The 23,076-nt window shown below is 50.5% G+C and overlaps 1 protein-coding gene across 4 annotated transcripts in view; it reads left to right on the top strand.

Moving 5' to 3' along the window:
- LOC125727763 (polypeptide N-acetylgalactosaminyltransferase 9-like) overlaps positions 1-23,076 on the top strand; it is a 40,783-nt gene that overhangs the window by 4,844 nt on the left and 12,863 nt on the right. For 2 of the 4 annotated variants that reach the window (XM_049004675.1, XM_049004673.1), the window contains exons 2-7: positions 7,043-7,130; positions 7,509-7,692; positions 10,239-10,405; positions 11,797-11,971; positions 14,798-14,995; positions 16,325-16,442. In XM_049004675.1, the coding sequence (XP_048860632.1) occupies positions 7,523-7,692; positions 10,239-10,405; positions 11,797-11,971; positions 14,798-14,995; positions 16,325-16,442 (828 nt within the window). In that variant the 5' untranslated portion in view covers positions 7,043-7,130; positions 7,509-7,522. Of the gene's footprint in view, positions 1-7,042; positions 7,190-7,508; positions 7,693-10,238; positions 10,406-11,796; positions 11,972-14,797; positions 14,996-16,324; positions 16,443-23,076 lie in introns of all 4 variants that reach the window. The other 2 variants (XM_049004674.1, XM_049004672.1) reach the window with 2 other exon arrangements.

The following is a 23,076-nucleotide window of genomic DNA, read 5'->3' as shown; positions in this document are numbered from 1 at the left end:
AGAGCGGGGATCACTAATCATGTTTTCCTAATTGCCAAGTCATTTATTCCCCCAAAGCAAATGAAAGGCTTCATATCTGTCGACAGAGACTCCTCTTAATTGTCTTAATTGGCGAGATTTGGGTAATCACCTGTCGCCCTCCGTGGTATCGAACAAGGGTAGATGTTAGGGTTATCTTCTTCTAAAGATACGCTGGAAACCAACTAGTCACAGAACACAGAACAACACTTCCAACAACAGTCCGGTCTTGACCTTGAGGTGTCAGCCTCTCAGCCTGACACAGCCAACTTCGAAAGAGGAACTCCCCTCGCGGTATCTTTTTTTGAGGTATACAAACAGGATATGCAAATAACATTCAACATTGTTTATCACCATGTATGGGGTGGAAATATTCAAGCGACAGTTCTTAAGACGTGTTATTGCTAAATTAAGATCAAGCTGCTGCAGGGTGTTATTTCTAAGAAATGGCATCTAGCAAAATGACAATAAAAAAAAAGTACATATTTCTCTAACAGCTGGGTTGAGCACGTTGTGTATATGGTGAAGGCAGAGTTGGGATTGGGGCATGTGAGCTAGCAGAATGGATGTTATGATGCTTACGATTGTCTGTTTGCCTATGGATGCAGTGTTCAGGACCAAGAGTGTGGTGGTGTTAGATTATTCTGAACACAGGCTGCAGTCTCTGTCATGGCGCTTGGATCAGCAGCCAGTAGTATCATCTGAGGGAGCCGATGGCAGGTGAAGGTGGAAGGTGCTGTGACTTTGGAAAATAATGCCTGTGCCAAGCTGGTCACCGTAACGTCAGCGAAAGTGGGAGGGACTATCACGTCCAAACCTTCCACAAACCCGAAAAATCTTCTGATATGCTTTTGTCTAATATCGGCAGAGCTAGCAGTGAAACCTGCCAGCGCTTATTAGGGGAACAACGTTACATCATTTTTTTCATTCTGTGGAAAACGAAAGATCGATCCGCTGGTCAAATTTAATAATAAATTATGAACATGTTGCAAGCTGAATAAATAAAATATTGTGATGCTCAAGTGGTGAAGAGATCATGAGGCAGACAGCAAAGTTCAGTTTTTAGTAGACTTATTTATGCAATCCGTAAAAGGACAGCGGTAAAACAGCGAGTGACAAACTAGCAAAGAAATCTGGGAGAAATACAGCCTTTAAGGGTAGAAAAGTGGATACAGGCAATAGACACGGAGTGCAAGGAGTCATACTCTGATTTTTTCAGTTGGGCAGCTTATAAAAAATTAACATCCAAAAAAACAGAATTCATATGGATCTATACTTTACTCTCATTTTCTCCTACATCCTTCTTTTCGTTTCTAAAGCCGGTGGAAACACTGGCAGGTTCTCAAAAGGCACCAAGCGAGAACCAGTACTGGCATCAGCACCAGCTCTGGCTCCATGTTGGTGGAAATGAGGAATAAATGTCTCAGTTCCCTGTAATGTCCCCCCCATTCCCACTACCATAATTGGCTGACCCATCTGACATGGCAGTACCCCTGGGGGTTTATGGTCTCTTAGCGAGGACATGGCACCCCCCTTCCCCCCTCCCCGGCCACGTATCCACTGCACCTTTAATAAGTCGCCCCTCCCCCGTCCATGCGTTCATGACCCACCATCACTTTCTGCTGTTTTTATAAGCCGATTGAATCATTGATGGCTGGTGCGCTGAAAAGCTGGCGAGACTGAAGATGGGCTCAGTCTTACACACGTCTGCATTCTGTCCTCAGGAGAAGAACCTTTCATTATGTATTATTTATGCCATTCGGGCCTTTAATGTAGGCTGCCACAAGTTGATCTGCAAGGGGGAAAGTCCTTGCTACAGCTGTCAGTTATTTGTTAATATTTCTGAATATTTCACATGCCTACTTGCTTATTACTACAGTCTGGCTGATTTTCTATATTTATTGTTGGTGTTTTTGGTTTTGAGATTCTTTTCTTTTTTTTGTGTATTTTGTTTGATTTCAAAATGGTCGACGCTCTAAATTCTTAATGATCTCAGGACAGATGAACCATTCAGATGAACCTGGACAGGGCTGTGAAACAGAACCACCGTTTGGACTGGTCTTTCCCACCGACATCTCGGTGGGGTTCTGGGTCAGCCAGTTGGGTTCTGGTTTGGAAGACAATAATCGCAGGTCATTCTTGGTCATTTTCCAGTTTCCCTAACAGATGATATACTGTATATTATCGCCGCCTCTCCCCCTCCATTTCCAGACCAGTGTGAACTTGTGTAAATAAGAGGCGTGTAATGGGGAACTTGGGGGTTCAGTCAGAATAATAACCATCAGTGGCTGCCTGGGATATCCAACCTAAGGATGTAGGACTGAATCCTGTACAGTTAGGGCTTGACAGGCCGGCCTGCCACTTACAATATGTTTACTGTCTCGCTCGTCCTTCCAGAGGCCCAGCTGTGTGTTTCCGGTGGTCTGAGGCAGACAAACTGGTTACTGACCAGAGGAAGTTGATGCTCAGAGCTCAGGCATTTTTTGTCTGACCCCTTGAATAAAAGAAGAATGAAGAAGGTCTGGTTTGAAGTTCTCTCGTTTCCCATTTCCCCCAGTTTGTGTAGAGGTTGTGAGGCTAGACGTTGCTGCTTTGTGCTTCCTGGTGGATGATGGGTATTTTAGGCACGGTGTAACTGCGGTGATCAGGTTTATCCGCGTGTTTCCACATTCCCTCTGCCTGGCGACGGCCACGTTCCCCTGCCTGGCGACGGCCACGTTCCCCTGCCTGGCGACAGCCGCGTTCCCTCTGCGTGGCGACGTCCACGTTCCCTCTGCCTGGCGACGCCCGCGTTCCCTCTGCCTGGCGACGCCCGCGTTCCCCTGCCTGGCGACGGCCGCGTTCCCCTGCCTGGCGACGGCCGCGTTCCCCTGCCTGGCGACGTCCGCGTTCCCCTGCCTCGCTACGGCCGCGTTCCCCCTGCCTGGCGACGTCCGCGTTCCCTCTGCCTGGCGACGGCCGCGTTCCCCTGCCTGGCGACGGCCGCGTTCCCTCTGCCTGGCGACGGCCGCGTTCCCCCTGCCTGGCGATGGCCGCGTTCCCTCTGCGTGGCGACGTCCACGTTCCCTCTGCCTGGCGACGCCCGCGTTCCCTCTGCCTGGCGACGCCCGCGTTCCCCTGCCTGGCGACGGCCGCGTTCCCCTGCCTGGCGACGGCCGCGTTCCCCTGCCTGGCGACGTCCGCGTTCCCCTGCCTCGCTACGGCCGCGTTCCCCCTGCCTGGCGACGTCCGCGTTCCCTCTGCCTGGCGACGGCCGCGTTCCCCTGCCTGGCGACGGCCGCGTTCCCTCTGCCTGGCGACGGCCGCGTTCCCCCTGCCTGGCGATGGCCGCGTTCCCCTGCCTGGCGACGGCCGCGTTCCCCTGCCTGGCGACGCCCGCGTTCCCTCTGCCTGGCGACGGCCGCGTTCACCCTGCCTGGCGACGGCCGCGTTCCCCCTGCCTGGCGACGTCCGCGTTCCCCTGCCTGGCGACGTCCGCGTTCCCCTGCCTGGCGACGTCCGCGTTCCCCTGCCTGGCGACGGCCGCGTTCCCTTTGCCTGGCGACGGCCGCGTTCCCCCTGCCTGGCGACGGCCGCGTTCCCCCTGCCTGGCGACGTCCGCGTTCCCCTGCCTGGCGACGTCCGCGTTCCCCTGCCTGGCGACGGCCGCGTTCCCCCTGCCTGGCGACGTCCGCGTTCCCCTGCCTGGCGACGTCCGCGTTCCCCTGCCTGGCGACGTCCGCGTTCCCCTGCCTGGCGACGTCCGCGTTCCCCTGCCTGGCGACGGCCGCGTTCCCTCTGCCTGGCGACGGCCGCGTTCCCTCTGCCTGGCGACGGCCGCGTTCCCTCTGCCTGGCGACGGCCGCGTTCCCTCTGCCTGGCGACGTCCGCGTTCCCCCTGCCTGGCGACGTCCGCGTTCCCCTGCCTGGCGACGTCCGCGTTCCCCTGCCTGGCGACGTCCGCGTTCCCCTGCCTGGCGACGGCCGCGTTCCCTCTGCCTGGCGACGGCCGCGTTCCCCTGCCTGGCGACGTCCGCGTTCCCCCTGCCTGGCGACGGCCGCGTTCCCCCTGCCTGGCGACGGCCGCGTTCCCCCTGCCTGGCGACGGCCGCGTTCCCCCTGCCTGGCGACGTCCGCGTTCCCCTGCCTGGCGACGTCCGCGTTCCCCTGCCTGGCGACGTCCGCGTTCCCTCTGCCTGGCGACGGCCGCGTTCCCCTGCCTGGCGACGGCCGCGTTCCCTCTGCCTGGCGACGGCCGCGTTCCCCCTGCCTGGCGACGGCCGCGTTCCCTCTGCCTGGCGACGTCCGCGTTCCCCTGCCTGGCGACGGCCGCGTTCCCTCTGCCTGGCGACGGCCGCGTTCCCCTGCCTGGCGACGTCCGCGTTCCCCCTGCCTGGCGACGGCCGCGTTCCCCCTGCCTGGCGACGGCCGCGTTCCCCCTGCCTGGCGACGGCCGCGTTCCCCCTGCCTGGCGACGTCCGCGTTCCCCTGCCTGGCGACGTCCGCGTTCCTCTGCCTGCCGACGTCCGCGTTCCCTCTGCCTGGCGACGGCCGCGTTCCCCTGCCTGGCGACGGCCGCGTTCCCTCTGCCTGGCGACGGCCGCGTTCCCCCTGCCTGGCGACGGCCGCGTTCCCTCTGCCTGGCGACGTCCGCGTTCCCCTGCCTGGCGACGTCCGCGTTCCTCTGCCTGGCGACGGCCGCGTTCCCTCTGCCTGGCGACGGCCGCGTTCCCCTGCCTGGCGACGGCCGCGTTCCCCCTGCCTGGCGACGGCCGCGTTCCCCCTGCCTGGCGACGGCCGCGTTCCCCCTGCCTGGCGACGTCCGCGTTCCCCTGCCTGGCGACGTCCGCGTTCCCCTGCCTGGCGACGGCCGCGTTCCCTCTGCCTGGCGACGGCCGCGTTCCCCTGCCTGGCGACGTCCGCGTTCCCCTGCCTGGCGATGGCCGCGTTCCCTCTGCCTGGCGACGGCCGCGTTCCCTCTGCCTGGCGACGGCCGCGTTCCCCTGCCTGGCGACGGCCGCGTTCCCTCTGCCTGGCGACGGCCGCGTTCCCCCTGCCCGGCTTTGGGTTACAGCGCCGTTGCATCACAAGGTGGGCTGAGGCAGGCCAGCCCCTCTCATAAAGCCGCTCTCAGATTAGTCAGGGCCCCACTGCCGCCCCCACCAGCGTGCCCCACAGGATAGCACCACGGGGGCCCAGGCTGGACAGCTTCGTCGAATTTCCAGATTCTAGGTCGTCTGCCCCTCTTCAGTTTGGGATGCAGCTCTTCAGCCTTGAGGTGAATTTTCAGCGTGGCGACTTAAAATCGCAGTCAGTGTGATCGAGGAGGGGATGATTTATTGCAGCATACTGGTTCTGTAGTGTCCAGCATGCTGGTGCTGTAGTGGCCAGTGAGCTGGTTCAATAATGTTCCGTGTCCATTGAGCTGGTTCTGTAGCGTCCAGTGTCCAGTGTTCTCTTCCGCTGGTTCTGTAGTGTCCAGTGTGCTGGTGTGACGTTTGTGTTTCATGGACACAAAGACTGTGGACGTTATTGTTTTATGTGTTTTTCTGGGGAGTGGATTTCACAGCACGATGGCGCTTTATACCTGGAAGCATCATGAGCTGACATATCTCTCAAATTTACAACATTGCCCATGTCTGGCTCTAGCGCTGCTCCTCGTCTGTGATGTCCAGACGGGCCAGGGAGCTGAAAGCTCGTTAAAACATCCCTGTGGAATCCCCCTGGCAAGTGCCAGGTCACACGTAAACACAGTGTCCGCACACACATGCCCACCCAAGATGGCTGCCGATTGGCTGTTGGCTTGTTGTGTCGCGCTCTTCTGCGTGAGGACTCGCTTGCTGCCTTCTTTCTTACTCACATATGGATTTTAATTGGGAATCCTGAGAGCCCAGCTGTGTCTTAACCACGGAGACATGGCGGCGTGCTAATTTTCCCATCGTACCCTCATAATTACCCTTCCGGTTCGTCCTTGAAATGCTACTGTTGTTTTTACTGACACACAGGGATAGAAAGAGTGAATTTTCAAAGCGTAATGAAATATAGAATTTTGTGAAATATGTCAGGTTGTGTAATTGAACTGTTTGTTAACAAAATGGTAAGATGTACCAACAGTTATTCTGCCAGTCTATATTCATAAAATGAAGATGGGGCCTTTTCCATGTCCTGCTTTGAAAAGCCGTTTTAAAAACCCTTAAGATTTTAATGATATAGCAGTAGTGCTTGTAACATGAGGTGAGATCCAATTCCAACACCAGTGTCAGTGTAAAGGAGGGATACAGGGGGCTGGTTCTGATCCGCATGCTGGTGTCAGTGTAAAGGAGGGATACAGGGGGCTGGTTCTGATCCGCATGCTGGTGTCAGTGTAAAGGAGGGATACAGGGGGCCGGTTCTGACCCAGATGCTGGTGTCAGTGTAAAGGAGGGATACAGGGGGCCGGTTCTGACCCAAATGCTGGTGTCAGTGTAAAGGAGGGATACAGGGGGCCGGTTCTGACCCAAATGCTGGTGTAAATGGATGCTGTTCCCACTCTCCGGTCTGTCTTCTCTGGAGGTGACAGATTGCCTCGGCGATCCCCATAAGCCGACTTCAGCAAACGGTGATATTTCCCAGGCTTGTTGGATTATGGGCCCCTGCTACACGGTTATTGCGTTGCCCTCCTTCCCCTCCGTCTGGGGCCAGAATATTTCTGAGGACAAGAAAAAGTATATTTCTAAGTGAACAGGAAGGAAAAATCTCTCTTTTTTGGCCATGGTCCTCGTTTCTTTGTCTGAGATATCAGTTTTCCTGCTGGTATTATGCCAATGAAGAATTCTCAGCCAAAGGGCGATATAAGAGCGGGCACACGGGTGCAAGACAGGGGGACTGCCGGGTGGAGAAGAGAAGTTAAGGGAGGGATAGCCAGCAGCATGGGCTTATATTAATGGTAATATGGTAATTAGGTAGCGCGCCCCCCTCGTCTAACAGCGGGGTGGCCAGTGAGTCAGGGTGGCATGACATGTTGCTTTTTTTCATGACGAGATGCTGTGTGTCTCCTATCTGACAGGCAGAGACAAAAACATCAGCTCGTTTGAGGTGGAAATCTGACAGCAGACCTGAAGCCTTCATTCTCCCAGCAGGAGGTGACCTCAGCGGTGCGGGATGAGAAAACTCCTTGACCTTAAACGGCCCCCCCACCCGCTCGCCTCCTGGGGTCGGTGATCCTTTCAGATTGGGCTGCGGCGGTTCAGTTATAATAAGCCCGAAGCGGTTTGGAGCCGTAGATGGCGCTAGCAGTAGCGTTATGTGAGTGTAGCGATTTTAGCTGGGATCCAGTTGAGCCTCACGGTTCCTGACTGTGGGGGCAGGACGGCCGGCTTCGCAGAGGCCAAGAAAGGCTTCCCCTTTATCCGCTCATTTGATCATCTGTTCTCTGTATCTTCTTGGGCAGTTTAAAGTCCACCACAGAAGGAGCCGTCCGACGACTGGCGAGCTGAGCCCCCCTGAGACTCACCGCCTTTGTGTTTCTACAGGTCTCGCCAAACCGATGGGACTGGTGGAGGGTCCTGGGGGGCTGGGACAGGGGGGCGTGGCCGCCAGCCTCCGTGACCACGCCCATGAGGCGGAGGGCGGGAAGTATGAGGAGTACGGGTACAACGCCCAGCTGAGCGACCGCATCTCATTGGACAGGGTCATCCCAGACTACAGGCCCAAACGGTGAGTGTAAGGGGGGGGGGGGGGGGGGGGCTGGCAGGCTGCTACAGCATAACATGAAAAGCAAGATTAACAAGAGAACACACTCAAAAATGTGTGGCTTATTTAAAAAACAGGAATGCACAAAGCACAGGGAATGGGTGACGAGCTGAACAACTCAGGTAAACATCCTCCAGTGATTATCCAGGACAGGATTGCGAGGAGATCTGGAGCCAGTCCAAAGTAGTACAGGGCACATGGCCTAGGTACACCCTGGACTGGGTGCCAGTCTGTCACAGGGCACGTGGCCTAGGTACACCCTGGACTGGGTGCCAGTCTGTCACAGGGCACATGGCCTAGGTACACCCTGGACTGGGTGCCAGTCTGTCACAGGGCACATGGCCTAGGTACACCCTGGACTGGGTGCCAGTCTGTCACAGGGCACATGGCCTAGGTACACCCTGGACTGGGTGCCAGTCTGTCACAGGGCACATGGCCTAGGTACACCCTGGACTGGGTACCAGTCTGTCACAGGGCACATGGCCTAGGTACACCCTGGACTGGGTGCCAGTCTGTCACAGGGCACATGGCCTAGGTATACCCTGGACTGGGTACCAGTCTGTCACAGGGCACATGGCCTGGGTACACCCTGGACTGGGTGCCAGTCTGTCACAGGGCACATATATGGACATTATAGGCAGGTCAGGGACACCAGTTGATGGCTGTAGGAAAGCAGAGTGTCACAGATGGGGAACGTGCACACTGACAGGGGTGATGGGGAGGGGGGGGGCGTTTGCAGCCACAGACCCGAAGGTGCGGGACCACAGTGCTCCCTAGAAACCTCTTACCTTTATTTAACCAAGAAAATTGTTCAAATTAAGTATTTAACAAGCGGAGACCCATGAGCCACCAATTTATCCTCTAACAATTAACAGTTAAACTGAAATCAATGTGGTTGCTGTTTAAATCCAGCTTATGTGTAGAAGGAAAATAGAATAACTTCTGGGTCCAATTCAACGTGTCACACCAATGGCAAAATTAAAACAAATTAGTACTGGCTTTGCCGGTGTGCGTGTAACCTGTAAGGGACTCCTGTAGAGCCTGAAATACGAGGCCCTTCAATATGGTGAAAGTACCGTTAAATTAGCCCAGTTTTTCTCAGACTCTGTCCTCAGGCCCCACTGCCCTGCTTGTTTCCCAGCTATCCCTGCCCCACACACTGCTGATTACATGGATCAGGTGTGTTCAGTCAATCAGAAGCTGAAAGACAGCTGGGACTTGTGTGTGGGGCAGGGATGGCAGGAAACCAAGCAGGGCAGTGGGGCCCGAGGACCAACTTTGAGAACCACTGAATTAGCCAATCATTCACAACTAGCCAGCTTGTTAGTTGTGTAAACTTCTCTGGCTAACAGTTAGCTAACGGATTAAAATGTAGCATGGCAATTGGTCTCAGTAGTCAAACAATGGGTTCAGTCAAAAAATGTATAATTTTAATAAAAACTACTGAAGTCCACAGGCCCCTGAGACCGGGCTTCACGACGATCTCTTGCAGTCATTTATCAGCGACGTCTTTAATCACAGCATGAAAGGACAGCTTCCTGACTGCTCGTGGTGGACGAAAACGGGATTTTTATGGACGAGTAAAGGCGACGAGAAGGAACGGGCTGATTTTAGATTAATAGGGCGATACGTCCAAGTCACAAAGACCTTCAAAGAAAGCCGTAACTCTGTGGCGTTTTATATCAGCTTTGGAAACAGATAATAAAGCACAGCAACACAATAATAAACGGAAGAAGCCAGAGAGCTCCAGACAAGAATCTCTTTTGCTTACAAATAACTCGATAGATTTGCACAGTCCTTCCAAAAAGTTCAGATGGGTGGACTAATTAATAGCAGTTGTTATGGAGATGAGATTTGTAGATATTTGTGGCCCAGCTTTGAGATGTGGGAATGTAAGTCGATGATCACACTTCCGGTTTTATGGATTAACCTGGAGGTATTCAGCTGTCCTACCTATCCAGCCCTCACAGAAACAAAGGACAGACAAGTGGTGGTCAACAAAACAGGCCTCGCAAAAGAAATATTCTGAAATTGTGGTTAAATGAGGATATTTAAATGGTTTATCAGGTCAGGCCAGATTAGGGAGCATGCACTGGTACAGCGCGTCGCCACGTCCGCCACATGACTAAACACCTCGGGATCCCGGTTCGTAACCCCCCAGGCCGACATGCGGTCCAGTCCCACTCTCCAGAAATAGCCATCCATCTGCCGCAGCCTGGTGTTATGTGGATGTCCCTCTGGCCTGGTCCAGCCGCTCGGGTCCTCAGCAATGAAGGTTCTGCGAGCCGGATCACCCTCTGGGAATCGCGCCGCATGAGATAAATGTTTAGCCATCCTACACCTGTGGCTTTCAAAAAGGAAGCAAAAAGCAAGACGACAAAAGGTTCTCGATGGGAGCTGAAACTCACCTGCCAATCAAACTGAACCTGATGTGGGGGGGGGGGAGGGGGGGGGGCGCCTCCTGAGAGGGTAACAACTCAGCAGGAACCCATGTGCTGGCCTCCCTGCAGCTGCAAGCAGATGGTCTACCCAGATGCCCTTCCGCAGATCTCCGTGGTGTTCATCTTTGTGAATGAGGCCCTCTCGGTCATCTTGCGGTCGGTCCACAGTGTGGTCAACCGCACCCCTGCCCACCTGTTGAAGGAAATCATCCTGGTGGACGACAACAGTGACAGCGGTAAGGCCTACGCTCACCCATGTTTGTCTTTGTGTGTGTGTCTGTCATCCATGCCAAGCCCTTTTGGCATCAGTGAAGAGGAACCAGCCATGATGCAGGTCCAGAGGTCTATAGGAAGGTTCTCATAAAACGTGATTGAAACTACAGGGGTCTCTTTTGGTCTTTCGGATCATACAGCTAGTTCTCACCTCTCTTTCAGGCCCGCTGTGCCTGATTCTAAAACCGAATAAAAGTTTTTCTGTGCCACAAAGGATTGCCACAACCCCCACCAACCCCAGTCCCACCTTGCAATTATTAGCCGGGGCAGTGGGACCATTAATTTCCAGGAGAGCAGAGATGACACCTCCAGCAAGGTGCCAGACTAAGCTCATCCCCTGGGAACTGAGTCTCTTTTATCTCCCAGAATATCCCTGATCATGGGATTTAAATTTAACACATTGGTATGTGTTCAATTTCCTTTGTTAGACTGGTAAAATGGGTGCGCAGGTTTCTGCGGAGAAAGCACACGGAAAGAATCAGCTTTGGCCAAGGTGTCTGACCTCGGTCCAGCTTTCCGGACGCCCTCTGTCCATGCTTCCGGACGTCTCTGTCGCGACAACCTTGCGGGTTGTCGTGGACCTCAGGTGTCCGGCCTTCCATATGCGTAGGTGTGAAGAGGCTGGCAAGCAGCAGCTGGTCGACAGCCAACTGTAGCGACCGGGGAGGCAGGCGAATCGAGGCATGACATGGAGCTCCGGCCAGCAATCAGTCGTGGCTGATTTGGGTCGACCTAGAGGCCGACTCAGAAGCTGCCGTATCAAAATCGAAGCAATAACGCAGCTGGCTGCTTGAAGCATTCCCTGATCTCCTCTTGGGGACTGAGCAAAGTGAGGCACTCAGAGGCAAACCAGTTCTTTGTCTTCCATACTTACTGCTCTGTGTCCATTCCTCTCAGCCGGCTCAAACATTCCTTTCATTTTGGCCGCACCGCCGCCTTACCCATGCTGCCTTACCCAATCCATCCCCCGGGGCCATTTTCATTACTCAAACCTGGTTGCGTCCACCCCCCCACCCCGCCTCGCCCGCCCAGTGCTGCGAGGAGGAGAGAGAGCAGAGAGCTGTCCCTTTCAATCGGTGTGACTGAGAACGTCCTCAGTGCCACGATGGATTAACCAATCAGCTCCCTCAGCCAATGTGTCCATTCATTCATCCATCCATCATTTCCCCAGTTGTCAGGATCACCTTTGGAGACGGAGCCAGACGATATTTTCTGCCTTCCCTCCCAAGTAATATTGCTGAGACCTCGATTCCCACACCAGTCCACGTCACCTATGCTGCCTGTCATCTACGTTATCTTGCCATTTTCTTCGCTAACTGCTTCTGTGATGTGTCCCCCCCCCATCCTACTGCAGTGGAGCTCAAGCTGAACCTGGATCAGTATGTGAACAAGCGGTACCCAGGGCTGGTGAAGGTCGTGCGGAACGGCAAGCGAGAGGGGCTGATCCGGGCCCGGATCCTGGGCTGGCGGGCTGCCACTGCGCCGGTCGTTGGCTTCTTTGATGCTCACGTGGAGTTCAACGTTGGCTGGTGAGAGTGGGGGTGGGGTGGGGGTGTTGCGTCGTGATGCACCCAAAGCTCCCATCTACTCAGCCGCTTTCTGGACTGACATTCAGAGTCAAAGCACCCTGACCTGCCCCTGTTCCAACACAGTCCTCACCCCCCCCTCCCCCACCCCAGGCCCACCTCCATCCCCAGCTAGTTCCCAATTATCCACCTACACTCCTGATTATATTTACAACTATAACCTTTGACCTCGTGGGGGGGGGGGGGAGTCTGGGCTAATAAACATTGTTTTAATCTAATTAAACTGATTTTTAGGAAAAGGCTGCAGTGGAACTTATGGGCTCGGTGCTGAGCCTCTATGCCTGTGAGCCAAAGGGTGCCGCTTGAAGCCCAACCTCGGCAGAAAAGTCACGCCTGTGGGCCCTTAACCCCCAGCTCTGTGGGTGCCTCTGCAAGTGGCTGTCCTTCACTGCCAGGCTTGCTCTCACCTACATGTGTGTCCGCATCATGGAGAGCAAGATGGGGTAGATGAAAATAGAATTCCCCAACGTGGATCAATAATGTATTATTAATAAACATTTAGAAGCATTTTGCTTTTTAATGCCAGTTCTTTCTCACTGCTGATCTGGGACACTGCAAGCCCTCCCTCCCAAAAAAACATTTCTTGCTGTACATGGTAAATAAGTGAATGTGGGAGGGGTGTTGCAAGGGGGTATGACTTACCTGCGTCCAGCTGACTTTCCTGCGTCCCGTAAACATTTTGGGACACTTAATCCTGTCTCTGTCCTTGTGAATAATAACGATGGCTGTTTAACACACGTGTTTTGTGTGAAGATATCAGCCTTATCAGAGAGCGCAGGCTGTTATTGGACAGCATGTATTTTTTTCCCGGGGATGATTAAAGAAAGGCCTATTCAAACAGCTAATTAGTTTCAGGCGTGTCACCATTGATACGCCGCGGTCAACTCCGCTCCCCCCGTACCCCTTCAGTGTGTGAGCCTGTTGCACGCAGACATGGGTGTGATAAGACGTCCGCTCCCAGATCGTGGACTCGCAAGCATGGCGTCTGCCTCGGTTGCTGCCTCGTCTGTTTTTCCATCTGCCCCTTAGTTTTAAAAAACAGAAGTAAAGAAGAATATGTTTCCCATTCTCTCCATCTGTATTTCCATCCCAAGATGCCTTGCAGATCGAACTGGGGGGGTTGAATCTTTGCTTTCATGTTAAATCATTGCCCACAACCCTGAAGCCGGTCATGTTCGCGTTTAAGCTAAATTCGCTCTCTCAAGCCAGCCTATAATTCATGCTCTCAAGCCGAGGGTGCGTGCACACCGAGACACGTCCGTGCCCTGAAGCTGAGCTTGTCCTCACAGGCTAATGTGGGAAGCTTAATCTAAAAGCATTCTCAAATAACCAGAAGGAAAGGATGGTGGTAAAATCACAGAACATAAAATCAGAGTGTATTTCCACTGGGTACAAAGATTTAGAGAACAGTCAGCTATTTGTTTTGTCACATGATGTGAGGTGCCAGGAATGCACCGTTTCTGCCAGAAGACCTCTGGGGGGCACTGATCGGCTGACCACCATTTATTAGAGAAAGATGTCGTTCTTCCGTAGATACGACATGTTGGCCTTTTCCGGCAAGTAAAAAGAATAAAGTCTATAAAGTCCTAAAACGGGACAAGGGGGCGGAAGGGAACCTGTCAGGCGTCCTCGCTGGATCTCAGCACGTCATTTGCAGGTTGTCTTTGCCTCCTCATGATGTGAGTCAGACTCCCTGATGCAGAGCGGCCCAATTCCTCCGTCAACTCCGCAGCACGAACTCGCTGGAGGGAAGGAGGGACGATTGGAGTCCTTTGGATAGTGATCTCGTCCATTGGGCCCCAGTGTCTTACTATTTGAATCTATTAGCTTTACATTTACAGTTCAATATTTCCTCAAGTTGCTCAGGTGAGGAAGAACAGATGTGGGTTTGAGTGCCGGAGTGTGGTTTCCATGGAGATACCCAGGCCTGATCGGTAGCCCAAATCTCTTACACCATCTGACACCATTTGTCCCTTGTCTCGGACCTGTGAATTAGGCTTGAGGCCAGAGGACTCTGATCCTCAGGCCTACCAGTGAGAGTGAACAATGCAGTAGGGTGGAGTGATGCGGTTCAGAAACTGGAGGGTTTCTAAATTTAGTCTCCAGTTCTTCCTGAACTCCAGTTGTTCTCCTACACACTTTAATCCAGTAAAGTTCCAGCTAACAGCTGCGGGTGTCTCAAAACCCCCTTGATGCAGTCTGAGCAGGATTCAACCCCAGCTTAATGAGAGACCGGAATAACCTTCAATCCAATTCATTTTCATCTTAATTTCAGCTCATTGCATTTCATCGTCATTTCATTGTCATTTCAGTTCATTGGGATTTTGCTTCATTGAGAAAGACTCCAGGAATGAATGAAGAACTTCTCTCTCTCTCTCGTTCTGTCCTGGACACCAGTGACGGTGTGTCAGCGAGCTGAAGTCTTAGTCGTGTTTGTGTGCATTGTTGCATTTAACTGAAGAGTAATTTGTAAATTCTGCATGAGGCTTGACTTGCATCCGTCCTGTTTGCAGGCCTAATTAAGTTAACTGGGCCGAGGAGGGCATGGAGCGTGCTACCCAGCATCCGCTTGGCTCCCAATTAACCAAGAGTACTCACAGCGCCTTGCTCTTCTCATTTATTTATTCCATCCAAACTTGCATCTTTAAATCTCTTATCCAGTACAGGGTCGCTGGGGGGGGGGTCGGGGGCAGGGACTGGGATGATGAGCTTTATTTTATTTTGCCCTGGATATGAGATAGCTGATGATTGGCTTGTGTCCCCAATCAGGGTGGAGCCAATCCTGACCAGAGTGAAGGAGGATCGCACACGCATCATCCTCCCTGCCATTGACAACATCAAATACAACACCTTTGAGGTGCAGCAGTACGCCAACGCCGCGCATGGCTACAGCTGGGGCCTCTGGTGCATGTACATCAGCCCTCCGCAGGCTTGGCTGGACAAGGGTGACGAGAGCGCCCCCATCAGGTAGGCAGCCACCACTGCGGATGATCATTTTGCCATGTAGGGAAACCCAGGAGGGATTGAAGTCTCTGGTCGTGTGTTTTTAAATTATGCAAGCTGGACCGACTTATATAATAAACACTGCAATGCATTTAATCTCGGATGGAGCCTGACGTGCAGTTCTGAACGGGAGAGTCTGTCGGAGGTGGGAGTAACTCTTCATCAGCGCTCTAGCATCTCGACTTTGCTTTCAAAATGCGGCCCCATCTTGAACATGAATTATGCACTAGCTATGATAAATCAATCCCTTGCTATTGGAATGCCGGTCGCTCGCGCTGTCCCGCTGAGTGCTGTTTCATCGTGGTAGCGCGGATGGCCGGGCGCTTCTAAAGGCCGCACACGCACCGCTGCCGCTTGATCTTTATGTTAGATGACGACAGAGGCACATATGTTCGGCTAATTGCTTATTTCAGTCTTCATTATAGCCAGGAATGTGCCGTCTTGGTAATAAATGGACCAGGGAGAGATTTATACACAGTTGCTTCACATATAATGGGCTCACAGGGCGAATGTAGAAAGAGCCGTGAAATCGATTCAGAATTTCTTACCCGATTACTCCCTTTGACATTTGAAAGAAGCCCTCCTGCTCTTTTTTAAATGTTACATTTTCATCCTTTTCATTTGGGCGTTTTAAACGATAGCGGGCAGTCTGGGTGACATTTTGGAATCGTTCCTGCAGGAGACGCGCTCCCCCGCTCGCTTTGTGACTTCTGTCAGCGGCGGAAGCGGATGACATCATGTCCTGGGAGCTGGCTTCCAGTTGCTGCAGGATGTACCTAAGCTTGCTTGTGGCCGGTGGGGGGGGGGGGCGGTGGGTGGGTCTTGCAAGGCATTGTGGGCAATATGCGTAAGAGAAAGCCAAAAAGGCAACGGCACATCTTTGAGGTGTAAGAGGTATGGCCTTCAGCAAGGAGACACCAAAGATAGAAGGAGAATGTGTTGGGAAATCTGAGTGAGAGATATTCCCCGCAGGACATATTTGTGGATCCGACGGCTGTTTCCATGGAGCCTCCCACAAAAAAAAAAATAGCTGTAATGGGAGATTTGTTCGATATTGAAACCAGAATGACAGACACACAAAAGCTTTGTCTTTTTCGCACATATCTCACCATGGTCATTGTGCGCCAGAATCGTCAGCTGGCATGTAGTAGAACAAAAGACAGATTTGTGTTTTACTCAAAAGTTTACCCATTGCTTAACTAAGACGCCACTTACAGTTGAAGCCTGTTGAGCACAATGTGTCATTGTTGTTCCTGCTAATATTTTTGTGACTGTTTTGTGTTTTGTGACTAGGACTCCAGCCATGATCGGCTGCTCCTTCGTGGTCGACAGAGAGTACTTTGAGGAGATTGGGCTTCTTGACCCAGGCATGGAGGTCTACGGAGGAGAGAACATTGAGCTGGGAATGAGGGTAGGTAGCTGGGCCTTCTTCTTCTCAGGGCCCTGGAGTCGAGCAGGGGCCCAATCTGGCTCTAAGCCTTGTTCATATTTCATAATGGCGTCTTCTGACGGAAGGTCTGTGTTTTGCTGATTGTTGGCTTGAGAGTCCAAATATAACGGGGGGGGGGGGGATTTGAAGGCGTCGTGAGATCCACTGTGGTCAAATTTCAAAGAGGAACAAAACCTATAAAGAGAGATCTAACCGACTGAGACAAAACATAAACTTGTCAGCATTTCCAGAGAGGTTCCTCTCAAAGTAACATTTTTCGATGATTTACATGCTTGTCACCATAGCTGCTGTGGAAACAGTGAAATGTGCGATAAAAAATCTGTGGACACCGCAGGGGTGAACCCCTATGGCAAAATTTGCTGAGCAGGGGGTCGGGGGGGGGGGGGGGGGGGTGGCGGGTGCATGACAAGCATGAGATTTGCAGCTCATGTCCGTCAGGTGGCAGAATGGGATAAGATATGTGAATGTATGGCGCAAGGCAGGGAATAACCCAGGATGGGGCACCAGCCCATCGCAGGACACACTCACACACCAATCACTCACATCATTCACTCACACACCATTCACTCACACACCATTCACTCACATCATTCACTCACACACCATTCACTCACACCATTCACTCACACCATTCACTCACACACCATTCACTTACACCATTCACTCACACATCATTCACGCACACACCATTCACTCACACACCATTCACTCACACCATTCACTCACACATCATTCGCACACATCATTCACTCACACACCATTCACTCACACACCATTCACTCACACACCATTCACTCACACATCATTCACTCACACACCATTCACTCACACACCATTCACTCACACCATTCACTCACATCATTCACTCACAGCATTCACTCACACACCATTCACTCACACCATTCACTCACACCATTCACTCACACACCATTCACTCACAGCATTCACTCACACACCATTCACTCACAGCATTCACTCACACACCATTCACTCACACACCATTCACTCACATACCATTCACTCACACACACACGCACACCTCTGATTAGCTTCAATTACCTTCAGCATGTTTTTGGGCTGTGGGTTGAAATTGGAGTGTCCAGAGGAGACCCCACGACGACATGGGGGAAACATACAAACTCCACACACGTCGTGTGTGAGGCCAGACTGCTAACCACTGCAGCCCTATGTATTTCAATTTATTTAAGCTAATGATAATAACATGGTATAAATATAAAATTTTATATTTCAGCCAATAATTTGTAACAATCTGTCAAGTCAATAAAATCTGATTCATCTCCCCCATGGGTTTTGTATCTTGCTCCCGATCCAAGATGAGTTAATTAACATTAACCCTGAGGTGAATGGAATGAGGAGCACCCTTTTGATCTTGGGTGGTCCTCTCAGAGTCTCAGGATTATACGACCAATTTCAGTTCTCAGGAATATCTGTCAAGGAACGATATTCTAAATCGAATAATAGATGCATGCAATAATACTCAATACGCAATCCGTTTTTTAAAAAGATTTAAAATAAATTTTTATTTGTGACTGTCAGCTTGAAGGAGATATTCTGGGAAAAGTCCAGCTCTGCCGCATTATAAATGTATTGCTTAGAGATAGGTGAAAATCCATAACCTTGAATAGTAATACTCACTTAAATCACAGGCTTTAGGCTTGGTACCCCAGGACAGGTTTAGATTAAACCTGTTCCAGAATAATACCCAGAGCCTCCTGCTGGTAAAAATGGGCTTTGAGTAACTGCCAGAAATGGCAAAGTTTCAAATAGTTTTTTTTTTTTTTTTTTTAATTATTATACTTCCGTTAAATAATATCTCTGGCTGTGTCTGCTTGCTTCGGTGAGCCCTGGGTGGGTGAAGGTGAAAGGTCACAGCACGCTCCACCCCCCATGGGTGTGACTGCAGAAAGCGGCTCAGGACCTGCGATCACGGAGGGGTGGGCGGCGGGTGCATGGAATTTTGTCAGGGAGAGACATTCCAGCTTAGCCGCTAAAATAACGTAAACTAATGGATTGTAGCTACACCAGCACCAAAAAAAAAGGAACATCGTAATGCAGGGAAGTACAGACAGAATAATACAAGCGAGGTCACAAATACGGAGAAATGCAGAAAAAAATGAATGTAAATAAATAGGATGAAAGCAATTGTATTTCAAATTAAATTCTCTGCATTGCAAGAAACACGACAAGATTATAATATTGCCCCAAAACAATTTTACAGAAGGATTCCTCCTTGTATGAGAGCTGTGCCTAGACTTGCAGGGAAGGGAATCAAAGAAACACACTTTCAGTTATGATGCATACTACACAATATGAGACATCATAAAGAAGGGGAAGATAGCATATGGCATTTATACATATATTAGGGATATATGGATAGGGGTCCACACTGTGAACGTGCTTCTCATTCTCAAAGAAGCATTCTATACTGCAAATTTGTACTGAATTCTGCCCAGCAGCATGGGGTCAAAGTTCAAGGTCATAAGCAACACCAACAGAATGCACCAACAGGGGGCGCTACAACCTAAAATAGTTCACTTTAGTGGTATGTATTTTTTAGGGGCTTATGAAGGATCCACAGAATGAGGAATATTTTAGAGGTAACGGTATTGTCAAGGGATTGCCGTAAGACAGAACACTAAAATTGAATGATACTTTATAGGTGTGCTCACAAGGCTTTTATAAAAGCAAACAAGCTCATGGTTTTGGCTGCAGATGAGAGATGCTCTTCTGAGGGGAACAGTGGCATTCCAGAGCATTTTGTAATAAGACCCCCTCCTCCACCCCAGGGCAGCCAGTACAAGCTGGTGCATACCCATAATAGTCTGAATCATCCCAATGAAACATTACCCATTGCTGTCGGGGAGCCCGTTGATTAAAATGGGTGCATTAGCACCACCGCATGCACGGTGGTGTGAGACAGGCACTGCGGCGAGGCCGGCTCAGTGCCGTAAATCTAAAAAAATAAAACGTGACCTGCCAGCCTGGGCCCCCATCTCCCTGAGGGTTGTACTGCAGTCGGAGTCACCTTCAGAAATAAGGCTGTCCCGCTTTGGTGGCTGTGCCGCGAGGTGGTCCGTAGAGACTTCCGGAGACTCCAGCAATGACCGAAATCTTTCCTGCGGCCTGGGTGTCCCTGAGAGGACGGACTGAGCCGTGCCATATTCACTGTTTATAATAGTAGATCGCAATCCCATTCCTGCCCCCCAAGAATTTTTTAATTCCAACCCACACTGCTTTCAACCAGACACATTCATTATTAGCCTATTAAGGACCATATAAGCCGGTAAAGGTTAGGGTTGGAATGTAGACATTCTGCCCGGGGGGGGTTGGGGGGGGGGCAGGAGCACTGGTTCATGATGAACATGTGACTGACTAGAAATATGTTTTTCTCATCCGGAAGCAAATTGTTGGAGCAACATCAGTGAGGGTATAATTAAATCATTTTTGGAGCAATTCATTGTTTTGATGTACGCCTTCTAAAGCAGTTTAATGAGACGTGTGTAACAATGTCACACGTTTAAACGCTCAGTGCACTTCTGCAGCGAGAAAAAACAGCCACACATTTCGGCACTGATCACACTTATATGTTGGTCCATCTCTGTCAGGGGCTTCAGCTCTGGTCAGAATTGATGAAACTGTCTGGCAATAGAGCTTAGAAAACATCAAAGATTTTTTCCCCCCTCGGTTACTGGTAGGGTCCAGTGCTGCTATCTTCTCCAGATCGCCCGCGGGTCGGATGGTTCTCTGAGATTTGGCTCGGTGTTCGATTTCAAAGTGACCCTCCCCCCCCCCCCCCATTCTCCACACACAACTTTGGCTGTTTTTTTTTTAACTGGGAGCCACGAGCCACATTTCTTTGCTCCAGATCCGTGTCTGACCGTGAATCGCACTGGCCCGGTGAGCAGATGAACGTTGTGCTTTGGTGTCATCATACGATGGTTTGGTCGGCCGGTACGTTCCCGTGACAGAGACTGATAAAGCCTCATCTCGATAAGAAAGTTAAGTCCCTTCATTTACAGTGCTGATGTCATTTTATGGTAGTTTAAACATCTTTGGTTTCTGTTGGTGGTGAACAATTACCCCCCCATTTTATCTATAATATTCGAATTTATATTTAGCTAGTTTGCATATAACGCTAGCCAACACTTAGGGACTCTAATGTTCATCATTAAAAAAAATTCTACATTTCCCTCATTATCTTAATGAGATTTTATGAATTTATATAAACCAAACAGTGACATATTTCTGTTATGCTGATGTTCTGATCACCATTTGTTCTTCTCTGTATTAGTCGGAATTCCTCTAACTGGCTTTGATTGGGGAACATCGCTGTTGTTCTTCTGCTGAAATGCGTGGCAGTTCTCTGATTCACCATTGCCTGCGGCACGTGGTCCTGCAGTGGGCCCCCAGGGGTCGGCCAATCAGAAAGAGTCCCGTAAGGTCGAGATCCTTATCTGCAGGAATGAGGCCCTGTGGTCGCTATTAGGGAGGAGCTGTAAGGCTACTGAGCATGTCCATCCGCTCCCCTGACCTTTGACCTCTTGCAGGTGTCCCTGTGATCCCGATCTCATGTTTACGCTTGACCTTTCCGGCTTTTCCCAGCAGTCATTGTGAACTGAGTGTCGACTGAGCTCAGCTCCTTAGCCATGCTGCCTCCCCGCTGCGTCAAACAGGCAACATGGCTGCCTGGTAGGTCTCGCACAGTCGGGACAAAAAGAACTGCAGTTTGCCGGCAACGCTCTCTTCCGACGTTTCCCTGCCCTCCTTCAGTCGTGGTCCTTTTTAAATTCTTAATGATCTGCAGTTTCTGTGGCCCGGGAACTTTGTTGTGTCAGAATAAAGCAACAAAAGCCTTTTTCATCCAGTTATTTATTCTGCTGTCTGTAAGCATAGCGCACTGGGGATAATAAAAATAACAGCACACCCCAGTGAGACGCAGGCCCCATAAACACAAGGAGGCTGTGAGTGGCTGCATCCCCCCACCCTTTTTAATAATCCCCCATGTTTGAGTGTTTCCTTTTGTAATGCTCTGGTGAGATCTGAGATGTTCGATTTAGGGAGGATTTAAGCTCACGTGACGTGAGCTATGGGGGTCACTCACTGAAGCGTGGCACAAGAGAGAGCTGCATATACAGGGCGGGGAAGTGGGGAAACTGCAAGGGGGGGTCAGACACAGACTGGGAGAACAGTATTTGCATTACAGTCAGACCTCGGACATTCGCGAGGTTAGGTTCCAGAACCTGTCATGAATGAGGAGGATTTGTGGATGTTTAGTAGTCACTAAAAATGGTGATATGCATTTACATGACTGGGGTCATATTTAGGGTTTTAACTATAGAAACAATATAGTTTAAACCCTAAATATGACCCCAGTCATGCTCCCAAAACACTTTAATTTCATTTAAAAGTTAGCTTAATACATTATCTTAAAAAAAATAAATGTTTAATGAAGTACAGTGTCGCATAATGGATATTTGTCACACTAGCACATTTATAGTACAGTATGCTAATGCTACCCCTACTAATTCATAGAACACGGCATTGGCTGCCGTTTTCTTTTGCAGTCACAGTAAGGTAAAATGAGTAAACGAACTAGACTGTAAACTTATTGACAAAAGCCATATACGTAACCAAGGTACAATTCAATTAAATACCTAAAGGAAACATGTACAGATGTTCCTCTACTTACGAACAAGTTACTTCCCCAATGGCCGTTCATAACTTGAAATGTGCGTAAGTCGTTATTCAACATCATTTTAAGAGTATATGCAAGTACAAATAACTGGGATGCTGGGAGTACGCACACTACGCCGCTGGGAGTACGTGCGCTACGCCGCTGGGAGTACGCGCGCTACGCCGCTGGGAGTACGCGCGCTACGCTGCTGCGCGGTGGGAATAGCGGCCAGAAGTCGAACTAGGTGGAATTGACACACAGAAAGAAAAAATTGAAATTGAAAATGGGAGCCCAAAGAACACAATTTGGACTTACAGTTCTCTTTGTTCGTTTGTCAGAAACTTCGTAAGTTGAAAGTTCATAAGTAGAGGAGCATCTGTACATGTAAGATCTGTGAATTCGCGAATCCCGAAGCTGACTATTTACAATCTGACAGTTCATGCGGCTTTAGTGACCTTCAGAAAGGCTGAGAGTTTTGTCATTAACTAATTAACAAGTTTACATTTATAAGCTATGCATTCATTTTTAAATAAATACAAAGATTAAACAATTCCAGGTTTTTTTTTTGGTTTTACTATAACAAGCTGCTGTACATGTATAATGCATGTATTAGCTTATATTTTATACTTACATAATTCATCTCTGTATACCTGCTTAATGCACAAGATATGTAATACAGATGTAAAATATTGAAGTTAAGGTTAATATATACAGGCAATTGAAATATTTAGAACAAGTGCTTCCACGCAGGTTACTTAAGTAATTTGCTTCCCGAGATGCTTAGGGTCATGACCGATTGACCGTATTTATTTTGCTGACATGTTTAGCAGCAGAGTTCCTGGTTACTTTGGGAGGTAGGAGGTTGCCGGGGCAGGTGTAGTAAGAGCTCCAGTGCAGAAT

Source organism: Brienomyrus brachyistius, unplaced genomic scaffold, assembly GCF_023856365.1.
Source record: "Brienomyrus brachyistius isolate T26 unplaced genomic scaffold, BBRACH_0.4 scaffold117, whole genome shotgun sequence".
Taxonomy (NCBI): Eukaryota; Metazoa; Chordata; class Actinopteri; order Osteoglossiformes; family Mormyridae; genus Brienomyrus; species Brienomyrus brachyistius.
Note: the sequence above shows the minus strand (reverse complement) of the source record. Positions and strands in the feature narration are given on the sequence as shown.